Here is a 12,408-nt window from a genome sequence, read left to right as displayed (position 1 = left end):
TATAATATTTTAAAAAAATGGAAGGAAGATTTTAAACTATGCCTTTAAAACTATGAAGAATTTTGTTTTGCTGCAACATGCAAGAGACCATTATTTAAATTATCTAAAGAACACATGACATTTATGGACAGGCTTGCAGAAGAAAAGAGTTTTGTGGTTTAAATAATGAAATCAAAGATATTATTGCATGACTGGTGCTCCAAGTTCTCAGAGGTATCAGGGTCCCCTCTCTAGGGTATACCTCTAAAACTGCATTAAAAGCCAATTTGTAAAGCCGTCACTTGAGATTGAATTGGTAGCCAAGATTAGGACTGACTAGACCTGGTGACCTTATGCCCATCACAGGAAAATATGCACCACCTGACTGGCTGTACAGCCTCTGAAAGCTAGGGAGAGGCTTTTTCAAAAGACGTTTGAAAAATTCAAGTGTTTGGTAGTGAACACACCATTGCTTGAACCACATGCTTATACATTTTTGAACTTCCCAGGGAGATCTGGGCTTGCTGGGGTGAGCCAATGAACCCAACACTAGTGTGTCACCTTCCTTCAGAGGATTTTAGTCATCAGCGTTGTATGCCCTTTTCAGCATTGCCTTTAAGAAGTTAACAGTTGATATGGAAATTGCATTCACTCAGTTGAATCATTCCCTGTGACTGCTTAGATTACCTTTGAGGTAAAAGCTGATGTTTGATCAGTACTAGTGAAGCTGTTTGGCTTGCTCCAAATTCATGTCTTACTGCGTCCCACAGTATCATCTGTCCATATCCCTAATGGATCAGCACCACTGTCGCTGGCAGAATAAAGAGAATTCTGATCTATTTTGTGGCTGTAGAGAAAGGTTGGCAGTGCTCCATTGGCAGTACTTATCAACTAATGTAATGAAGTTTTAATGTCAAAAATCTGTTGTTGATGGTTTATTTACGATCAAACAAACTTTTTTAAGACTTTATCTTAAAAAAATGCAAGTCCAAATAAGAATTGTTCATAAAACGCCATCTGTATTGTGTAGTTATATGCAAGTGTCCAGATATTAGGAAACAGTAGATTTAAGCATCTCCTAGCAGTAAGCGATAAGGTCTAGGGTGAATACCTCAGTGGCTGGTGTTTATTACCTATCTCAGCCTCCAAACAGTGGTAGCTAAATGGCATTTTACTGACACCAGCAATGTTTCAATAGGAGGAAAATGCTGTAAAAAACCTACAGCCAATAGTCCTGCATGGGTACATTGTTTTAGATCTGAACTATGTGTTTCAATGGCAAGGTGATCAACATTTTTTCTCGCTTCTGTTTCTCTAATGCAGCATTCTGCAAAAGAACTAAGGTAAGTCACAGAGAAAATTTGGTTCTTATTGCATGACTTGTTTATGGTGGATGTGGGAATGAACAGAGCTTCAGAAATGAGTGGATGATCACAGTTTTGATAGAGCTCTTGCACATAAAAGAAACATAAACTGTATAGTCTCATTTAACAAGAGAAAAAAATTCACAAATTCTCTCATACTTTTTTCTGCCTTGGAACAGAGGGCAGGTTTGTGGGTTTTTGTGTTGTTTTTTGGTGGGGTTTTTTTGGGGTTTTTTGGGGTTTTTTTTAATAAATGGTGCTGCAGTCAGATTTTCAAATTTTTCTGTGTCATTTCAGATCAGGTAATTTAAAAGCCTAGAATATACTATTCTCACTAATTAGGTCTTGAATACCTATTGGGCTTCCTGATGAAACATGAGCATATCGACCAATGTCTGACAAAATAAAAGAACCAGGTGAACCATATGGCCCATGTACCTGTAGGAAGATGTCAGCATGCATCACAAGCATTTATGCATGAAAGAGAAAAAGGAGTGAACATACAGGGTAACATCCTGGAGCACAGCCTCATTTTCAAACCATCTGAAATGAAGCTTAAGTTTAGTAAGCTTTTACACATCTTTTGTTGTGTGTATTTGGGCATTGAGTAACATGCATAGGAGAGTTATTGTAGTTCTGGTGGTACAAGGCATTTTTGAACAGATGAGTTAAAATTTCCCAGAAGGGAGCTGACGCTTGAGCATGTGCCGGGGCTGATGGCAAAGAGCACTAGTGAAGTCATTGGGTTGCCTGGAAGGGCACGATGGATAAGGGCTTTGCTGCCCTTGGAGCCAACTGACAGTCAGGCAGAGTCATATGTTATTAAACATACTAATGGGAGATCCTCTGGTCCTGAAGACAGCTGCTGCCAACAACAATTGTGGAGATAAAATTATCATTTTAAGTGGTTATGACTTTCAAGTTGATATTTCCTGATGTAGAATGTAGAAACATGAGAAGCTTATTTGTTGGGTTTATGTGGTTCCATGGCAGTGTTAAAAACCATCTGTGTAAGACACTCCTCTTTCCTGTTTTTCTAAGTGTATTTCTTGCCTCCCATTAGGAAGGTAAACAGAATGTTTTCTTTTGACTGTTCAAGGAGGGTTGCAGTGGTCTGTGGGAGTGAGCACAAAGCAGTGGAAAGACGATGTTGGGTAGCACTAAAAGTAGAAGTTGGCAAAGCAAACGTGTATAGAACACAAGTATTTAATTTTCCAACTTGTGTGGTTTGCTGTCTGGTGGGTTTAGGCCCTGCAGGGTTTGTCTTGTTTGTTTAGTTTTTAGCCGCCTGCAATCCCTGTGTGTCCGCTCATTTTCCACATTAAGAACTCAGGATACGATTATCATGACCAGGGAAGAGCAGTGAAATTACACCTTGCTGAGCTAACTCTTCTGAGATTTACTCTGCCTATTCTTTTTGTCTGTGATATAATTACACTCAGAAACAGGGGCATTCAGCTTCTTGTTTACAGAACCTATTTCTGCTCTGTGTAATTTCAAATTTGGTTATGTGGCTAATACCAGGAATCAGTGGTTGTTTTGTGATTGTTTAACTTATTTTCAGTTATTTTTGCCTCTTCTCCTGAATACTTAAATGCAAATCCTTGTTAACTAACCTGTTGTTTTTAAAATTAGCTAACTTAATATTTTAAAATTTAATCTAAAATTTATGCACCTCTTCTGTCAGAGATCAGCAACATGAATAAAGAGCATTTATTATCTCACCTAGTGTCTCATTTCAAAGATATATTTTACCCACTTTCAAGATTTCTGATCCTAAAGTCTGTCTTCTTTTTCTGCCTCAAGAGGGTACTGGAGTCCTTTTGAGAACAAATCCTCCTAACATTTCCCATTTGACAAACTGAGAAAAGTATGTAGTCATCTTTTCATAAGAAAATTGAACAAGTAGATCCTGGGGGAAAAAGGCATGGCAGACTCTTTTGTTCTGCATGAGTTGCTGGCTGGTTGGGTTTAAACACAGTTTTTCATAGTTTCTATCCACTTCCTTTGCAAATATGTTGGAACACAGTGTCATTCCTTGGGGAAGCCATCATGTCTGGCTGCTTCAATGCTCAAAGTCAAGATGGTGCAGTTTTATTTCACATTAGTCTGAAAGATGTTACCATTGCACCCCTTTGATCTATTCCAGTTGATTTGCACCAGCTTTGGGATGGATCTCAGAGCCCAGCAGGATGGGTGTGGAGTGACTACAGAACATCTTCCTTACTTTAGACTAATATTTTAAAGTATTTTTTTTTGTTTTGATTAGCTGAAGAATAGAGGAATGGAAAACTTCTGCTTTGATTATAACCCTACAAATGAACATCAAGTAACTGGACAGAGGGTCATACTCTACCCATGCCACGGCATGGGACAGAATCAGGTAAGAATAATGTTTTATTTTAATTTTCACTAACACGGTTGTAATGGAAGGAAGCATGGTAAAGTAATTGCAGTAGGGCTGAGAGAATGTGTTGCCACAGTAAGGTGATCTTAGTTTGAGTTTTGATTCTTGCACTACATGTTTTTTATTTTGATGTATCTTCAGGTCAGATTTTCTTCATTCTGAGGATGTGTCTACCCAGCCCAGGGAACTCATGCATACCTTTATTATGCCTTTCCACAGAGCTCATTAGCAGGGGTTAATAGCATATCAGTGCAGCTATAGTGCTCACAGGCCAGTGTTCACTCATCTCCAAAACCCCTTTGAGCTTTTGTCTGTCCATGCCTCTAAAGCCCTTAATAACACTGGAGACCTCACCTAGTTCCACCTGTGTCTGTCATGTTTCTTCCTCGTGGTGCTTGTCCAACTACCCAAGAGGTTTTGGATCACATCTTCTGCTGTCCTACAGAAGCATCCTCCTGGGCTTGGGATCCACAGTCCTGGAGAACAGGCGTTCTCTTTAACACTTTAATTCTTGCTGCCTTGTTTTTAACTTCTGAAGCTGAAAATGCTGTTTGCTTTCTCCATGTTGACTGAAACTGTGTGCAGCAGTGGTTAGTTTTGATGCTTATAAGCCTCTATGCATAATGCCACAGTAAAAGTAGTGTGGGGCACTGTGTGCCAAGCTAGAATGGCTGTTTTGCATAGTTTTGAGTGACCACCTTTCAGATTTGAAGTTTGGTGTTTGATGTGGGGCATATACTTGCCTATCTTGATTTTTGGCTTCTAACCCAGATTAGAGCAAACACAGTACTTGAGGTACGGTCTCATTGGTGCTGAGTACCAAAGGTCTTGTGAGACCTCTTGTACATGACCCTGTGACAGCTTGGGTGGCTTGACTGATTAGGTCCTTTTTAAATGAAATTAATCCAAACAGTTAGGATCATTTGGAAAAAGGAAAAAAGGGAAAACAAAGTTTGGAAAGAAGCCAGAGATGTGCCAGTTAAGCAGTGTATTTGCTACCGTTCTGAACTCTGCTTTAAAAAAAAACAAACATAAAAGCTTGAGGAGTGTAAGACAAGTCTGTATTGGAGAAAACTTCTAGTATGAATTGCACTTTACATGAGAATGGGGAAAGAAAAAGCAATGTACCTCAGATCTTATAAGGAAATAGCTTTGTTGCTGATGGCATGTTTATTGCCTAAAGTATTATAGCTACTATTTAGTATTATTTATTAGCTCATGTCTGGTTTATGTCTTAAGTTTTGTAATATTTCTGTCCTTAAGGTCAAGATGCAGAGGGAGGCAGGGGGAGAATCTTGCACCATAAAAGCCAAAGGAACTCAATACTGACAGATGTGTGCCAATTATGCTAAGACCCACCTCACCCCTTTTACTCCCTCAGTTCAGATTCATGCCCAAGTTAAGAATACTTCTATAGATCTATACAGAAGAGAAGTTAATAATCTCTTAACCCAGTGAAGTCACTTTCTTATAAGTAACATTGATTGCTTTTGTAGATTAAGAAGCATTTTGCGTATAGGATTACATACTAATGTGCCAAAGGTATTTATAGATTTATTTCTCCTTGTATTACAGATTACAGAGAGCAGAGAGGTTGCAATTTTTGCATTTCTGTGAGCAAAAAGAGTTAGCTTAAATTTTATCCCTTTCCTCAAGAAAGAATAAAGACATAGGATAAAAGGTGAAAGCAAAAGAGAAGCACAATTGAGAGACGAATAGTCGCGAGATGACATTTTTAGTTATCCTTTGTTTAGCTAGCACTAAGAGATTAACTGAATTTACTGCAAGATACCACATCACTGGGCATGAATGCTGTCCCATCTCTGCTAATGGTGCAGTGCATCCACATACCTGGGGCAGCAGGTGCCAGGCTGACAGCAGCAACGCTCTGGGAACTGTGCAAACCACTCCCTCTGCTGGCATCCAAGCAGAAGGAGGAAGAAGAAATGGAGAAACCACCTTACCGCAATATAAACCAATAAAGGAAAATATGAGATGACTCAAGAGAACTGGAGAGCCTGAGGAGGGAAGGCCAAACACGGGAAATGGGTAAAACAAGATAGGTGAAATGGGCAAAAGGCATGGGAGGGCTGGCTGGAGCCAGGGAGAAAGGGCCGAGGTGATAAACGGCAGTAGTAGTTTGGGACAGAGGTTGAGCAACAGGTGATGAGCAGGGCATGTGTCATAGAGGAAGGAGTAAGACAGGGAATGAACCAAGCAGAGTCATTGGAGAACATTTTAGTGGAAAGGGGCAGGGTTACTGAATGTGGGAGCTGAGATACCAGCTGGCAAAGCGGGGCGTGAGTAGGGGTGATAGGTAATTGCAAGAGAATAAGTGGACAGCAGGAAGAGTTGTGGGTGAGGGAACAGAGGGAACAAGACAAATAACTTGTCTTATTGTCCTAAAATAAGACAAGACATAGAAACACAAGTGAGATGGGAAATGAAGTTGGGGTTGCTGGACTTGCAGCTCCTTTTGCTGACTCACAAATAGCTGTGAAACCTACCGGCAGGACATTTCTCTCCATTTCTTTCCCATCCCACCACCTTCTTGACAGTCATTCTGAAAAGGTAGCAGGCTGTTCCCTGTGGTGGGAATTCCTTGGCAGGTGACACTGTCGGACCAAAACAGTCAAATCTTCCACGTTTACATCCATTGCTGTCTACTGGTGAAATGATTGTGGCAAGGTTTGGTGATCCTCTAGTATCAACAACCACAGAGTTTCAGAGATGTTGACTGACAACAGGCAGCCCTTGACTTCTCTTTGGCCCCTTGGAAGGGAATCTACCATTCTAATCCCAAACTCTTCCTGCCTTTCCTCCTTGAGTTTGTTTTCATCAATCCACTCATTGCCTATATAGAGCTTTAGCAGCAAACCCTCATTCCAAGCTTTGCTATAGTTCCCTGTCCCTCACCAAGGCAGATGGCTGTTTATGTAGGGACAACTGCAAGACTCCTCACTGGAAATAAATCTCCACTTAGTGACCTCCGAATATCTGTGTGCACTGCGCTGAGAGGAGAGAACTCTGTGCACTTGGTTATTTATAAGGTCCAGCACCTGCTCCTATGAATAAAAGCACTCTCAGAAAACTAAAGTTCCTGTAATTTCTTGCTGTTTTTCCTTGAAGCTGAACAACTCTCCTTCCTTCCTTCCATGGTCTAATTGAGAGGGTTTTCTTTACCCCTTTTGTGTGAACATAAGAAAATAACTGGAGGTTTTTAAAAATTAGCATGCTCACTATTACAAGAAAGTGAGGATAACACTGCAGTGTTAAGAGCTGAGTGTATATGGAAGAGAATTAGGGAATATGCAAAACACTGGCTACTGTTTGCTTGTTCCTCAGGCTGCTTATGTTTTGTGGGAGTGTCTGTCCCACAGATGAGAATGAAAGGCTTTGAAATGAAACACCAGTAAAGCCCTTTGCCCTTCTGGGTAGGGCTGGGAAGCAGTACAGAGGGCAACAATATGTGATGGCAAGAAATCAACCTGATGTGATAAAAGGATGGGAAGACACTGACTGACAGTGTTCTTCCCAGAATCCCCATTTGGAGTGATGTAAATAGTGAGAGGGAAGCAAAGCCCTTGGGTTTTCAGCAAAAAAGAGTATCAGACCTGATAACCTCCTTGCTGGTTCTACCCATCAAGTGCAAACTTTTTCCTGCCAGCAAAACAGCAGTAGCCAGGCTCAGTGAAGGATGAGAGTGTGTTTCAGGGTCCGGTGAGGTGGCCAAAATCTGCTGCTGGCCCCAGTATCAGAGAGACACTGATTCAGCTGAGGCATATCCTGTAGATTGTTCAGAAGCCAGAGACATTGGCAAAAAGGCCTCATCAAGTTTCCCAATAGCACTTAAGGGAATCTACTGATTCTCAGAAGGAAAGAAATGCAGTAAGGCTACTAGTTATTTGGTCATAGATTAGTTTGAAAATGCTTTCTTTCTGCTGACAAAATGCAAGAAAAGAGGAGTAAAAAACACTTTACCTTTTGAGAAGGAAGATATTTATTTCCTGTATTACCAGAGCTTGGAAAAGCCCAAAGCCTGAAGTATGTATTCAGTTTGAAGCAGTGTAGGGTAATGAACTGCATTATGTTCATTGGGCAACAAGGCAGGAGTGCTTGGTTGCTAGTACTAAAACCCCATTCCTCAAGGTTATCCAGAAATTAACCATTTTACTTGCTCTTCTTCGGAATCTGGTGCAAGTCCTTGAGAGACCATTCAGGAAAGATATCAGTAGTAAGAAGTGCTCTGATCTAGTAGCTGCTCCATTTATTCTTGATGCATCTGGTACAGTCAGCAGCTTGCAGGCTTTCACTTATAATACAAATTGCTAAAGAGTTATTATATCTAATAAATCCCCTAATGAGCAAGGCTCTAAATATGGCTTTGTGAAAGTGGCAGCTGTGAAAAGTGTCCATCCACACACAACTGAGCAGAACTGAGGCTTTTTCTTTATTCACAAGCCGTAGGATTAAAATGCATGTCTGTAGCTCACTGTGGTGACAAAAGTAGTGGGTTTTCCATGTGTCAATCAGATACTGGACCTGGGAATAAAGCCTAAAGGCCAGGGAATAGCTGCTGCCTATTAGGGTAAATAATAAAAGAACTAGTATTCACACAATTTACCTTTGTTGTTGATGAGATTTTTTTTTTTTTTTTTTTTTTGCATAAGACAAATGTAAAGGTAGTGCAACCTACATTGTAGGAACAGATCTTAGCAATAAGTTTCAAAGGAAAATCATGGTCTCCAGGGTCTTATGTCAGCAGGGAGACTTCAAACCTGATGTTGCTTTCTCAAAACACTCATTTTCCTTTGTGGCTTACCACAAATGAATGGTGGCAAACAGGTGGGTGGGTTGGTCACTTGCATCCTTGCTGGAAAAGAAAAAACCATGAGGCTCCACAGGGTGATGCAGTGGGCAGCATTGGTCAGTGTATGGCTGTGACAGCCACCTTGACAGAGAAATTCCTGATTGTGATAACAGGAGGTGCAGATTTCATGAAATAGTTATTATCAGTGTAGTCTTAATCAGAGCTCTTACACTTGGAAGTGGATGGCTGCAGATTCTGTAATCTCACAATCCTGTTTATACTGAAACTCCTTTTTCAACTCCTCATTCAAGGTTATTAGCCCTGGTGGTTGTTAAGGATGTTTTTGTGGTAAGTTCAAGTACATACTTTTCTGAATTGGTACAACCCCCTTCAAAAAGCCTTACAGTCTCCAGAGGGGAAACAAAACAAAAGAGGATTCCTTCTCTCCTTCCTCCTTTTATTGGTCTCTGCTAATGCAGCTGTACCATGGGTAATAAGCAATTTTCTGATGTTTATAAAACTCTCCTCTACTTATTGAGTATAATCTAACTCAGATCTAAACACACATCCGTGCACTATAGTCATCTAAATTATTTATAAGCTTGCTAAATACAAACAACTCTCAAACTCTGTTTCTCTTTAATGAAGTCCAAAAGCTGGCAAATGTCCATGATAAGTATAAAATTTTGAGGAAGTCTTCAACTATAACTGCTTACAGAAGCCAGGAGTTTCAGAGAATGTTCATAACACTTCTGTAGAATATTGTGCAACAAGCAAAGATAGTAAATTGTCTTTAAGGAATTTTTTTTCATGTTTGAAAGCAGCTGTAACTGATTTGCTTCAAATAATATCTTAAAACTTTATAGAGCAAAATGCTCATCACCATGCATCCTTAGTACTGGAAAAGACCATTATAACTGGGAATGAACCTGGACCAAACTGCATTTGAACAATCAGTAATATTACTTTGTGATGACTGAATTAAGAAGGCATAATGGCAGGCCAGAAACTGTTTCCCATCCTATTTTTAGTGGGGGGGGGGCTAGAATGTGAAAGTCAAATATTAGTTGAATTTCAGAAATTCTTTAATGCTGGAATGCCTGTTTTCCAGGATGCTTATGCAGCATTTCATGCATTTTAAGTGCTACCAGAGTAAAGCAGTGGTGTGATGAGATTGATTTTCTGTAAAATAGTAAGCAGCAGAACTTACGGACTCTTGAATATTTCTGGCAGAATTTTCCTTCACAGCAGAAACTTTTATTCGTGAACCTAATTATAGTCTCTTAGTATAAGCTTCTTTGTAAATACTCTCTGTGTACATATGAAATGACTGATGTCCTTTGTTTCTTCTCTTGGGTTTGTAGTTTTTCGAGTACACATCCCATAATGAAATACGTTACAACACACGACATCCAGAAGTCTGCGCGGCAGTCGATTCAGGGACTGACTTCTTGACAATGTACTTATGTCAAGAAAACACCCACAGTGTTCCTGAAAACCAGAAGTTTATTTTCAGAGAGGTAAGTGTGCCTGCTTGGGTTTAGGTTTGTTTTTGGGAGTGGGTGGAAGGAGAATTGTTAATTTTAAAAAAATTTTATCTTACTGGATACACATCGTGAAGGCCACAACACTGACACAGGTCTCTGGGAGAAATAAGCTATCTTGGCTTTTAATATCTGAACACAGAAACAGGGTAGGAGGCAAGGACTATTCCAGTCATAAAGAACAGGGAGATGAGACAAAGGAAAGCACCCTTGTTAACATCGAGGAGGTTGGGAACATTCTCTCTTGCATGTCACTCTTACTGTTTTCTCCTGAGGCTGAGTTGCTTCAATATAACCCTTCCCCAGCCAGTCATATGGCTGGCCTACTTCTGCTTTCTTTTCATTGACTTATTTTCCTGTATTTATATTACCATATATCCCCAGTACTTCACACGCCACCATTACTTTGTGCTCTTTCCTGCTTTCAAGCAGCTGCCACTACATGATATTAGAAAAACTTGTGTTTAGTAGTTTTGAATCTGTAAAGAAGCTCCTGGATGCCTGAGAGAAAATTAGCTGGATGAAAAATTATGCCCTTGGTCAGCTTCTGGAGCGTTGTTATTTGGCTAAGGGAAAAGGTCACATAATATATCAAAATGGTATATTTACATAATGTGTCTGCATAATGCATCTAATCTCTACAGGCTCCATGGCTGACAAATGTCACACTTTGATACTACTGCCAGTGACAGGTAGCAGGGTAAACTCTAAAAAATAAGATGAAAATTACTGCCCATTTCCTAAATCTAGTCCAGATTGAAGCTCATAGTGGTATTACTAAATAAAAATGTTTAAAAGGTTGACTTTATAAATGGTTTCATTTTCAATGTTGAATTTTAACAAAAGCTCAAGGTCATATACATTAATCCCTAAGATGACATATATTGAAGGATCTTCAGTCACTTCAAGAAGTAATTGAGAAAACTGAAATTTTCAAATTGAGAAAATGAAAAAATTGAAAAATATTAAGGAATGCATCTGCTTCCACTGTATTCCTAACCATTAATTTTAGCATCTGAGACTTTAGGAATTACTTTAAATGTTCTTTCTCATGATCACTTTGTGCCTCTGTGTGATTTGAACATACTGCTCTGCTCCAATTCCTTTTCTGCTGCTGCACTAAATCAAAAGCACCAGTCTCCACCTTTCAAGGTGAGTGATGGGTGAGGTGTCAGCACCACATTTCTTTTGCTTTGTGCATAGTAGTGTCAGACAGCTGTCCTTATGGATGGAGTATAATCAAAGATTTGAACAGCCTTCCCAGTAGCTTGGCAAGAACCAAGTTCTTGTGGACACTGAGTCGAAAATGAGTGATATGGATACTTATTAATCCACTCTAAAATTCGAATTATCATGACGGAAGCAGGAAAGCAATTCAGCAGCTGAGTCTGTCAGCAAGTCTGTGAGCAAGCACACACTGCTCGGCATCAGGAGATGCTGCGGCTCAGGATGCAATTAAGTGCAACATTCCTGATGACGGAAGGAGCAGACTTCTACAGGAGTCAGGGTTATGCTCAGAAACGAGGCGTTGGCATTTTGCTTTCAAAGCTGCCAGGGGCCTTGGGAATGCTTGCATGTGGGGGTGTCACCCGGGCCAAGGGGATGGCCTCAGATCAGGGCAGTCCCCCAGGGCTGGCCACGCTGCCCTTTTGCAGCTCGCTATCCTAGCTGACAGTGCTCCTGGGTTGGAACAGAGACTTCAGTTGGAGATTACCATAGCAAAAGGGCCTGAGGTCTCAAAATGTGTTCTTTAGGAATTTGACTGTGGAGGCCTGTCAGACCTTACACCTTTGAGGCAGCTGTACTGCCCTTCAGCAAAGCAGGTGAACTCCACACACATCGTGCAGGCAAGGAGCACACTTAGATATTTTTACTTTTTCCACCAAAAATATACCCTATGAAGAGACAGAAAATTTCTTGCTAAAAATATGCCCAACATTTATGCTTAATGAACAATATTTACTTTTTACTTACAAGGTGTGCAACAAATTGTTAAATTTGGGTAATTCTTGTGCTTAGTTCTTTTCTGCCATATTCTTGTCCAGTAAAAAAAGGCAATGAAAGCAAATGTTAGCACATCCTTTACAGGTTGAGATGTCATGAGTCACTCTAAAGCAGTTTACGTAAGTTTAAAAGCAGGATCTTTTGATAAAGTTTCAGACATCTTTAAGTCAGGCTTTACTGCCCAACCCCATTGGAAGGATGGGTGGGATGTTTATTTGTTGCAAATGTTTTCTGTTACTTTAAAACACAGTGATATGACTGCAATTTTTCAGACCTGAAAAGCAAGCTTTATTTCTGTCT

The 12,408-nt window shown here is 40.1% G+C and overlaps 1 protein-coding gene across 1 annotated transcript in view; it reads left to right on the top strand.

Moving 5' to 3' along the window:
• Positions 1 to 12,408, top strand: part of GALNT12 (polypeptide N-acetylgalactosaminyltransferase 12) — a 47,155-nt gene that overhangs the window by 32,975 nt on the left and 1,772 nt on the right. Inside the window, exons 8-9 of the mRNA XM_066184955.1 lie at positions 3,613 to 3,726; positions 9,925 to 10,080. Coding sequence (XP_066041052.1) covers positions 3,613 to 3,726; positions 9,925 to 10,080 — 270 coding nt within the window. The remainder of the gene's footprint in view (positions 1 to 3,612; positions 3,727 to 9,924; positions 10,081 to 12,408) is intronic.

Source organism: Chamaea fasciata, unplaced genomic scaffold (genome assembly GCF_029207755.1).
Source record: "Chamaea fasciata isolate MVZ Bird 193981 ecotype frontalis unplaced genomic scaffold, bChaFas1.0.hap1 SCAF_1, whole genome shotgun sequence".
NCBI lineage: Eukaryota > Metazoa > Chordata > Aves > Passeriformes > Sylviidae > Chamaea > Chamaea fasciata.
Note: the sequence above shows the minus strand (reverse complement) of the source record. Positions and strands in the feature narration are given on the sequence as shown.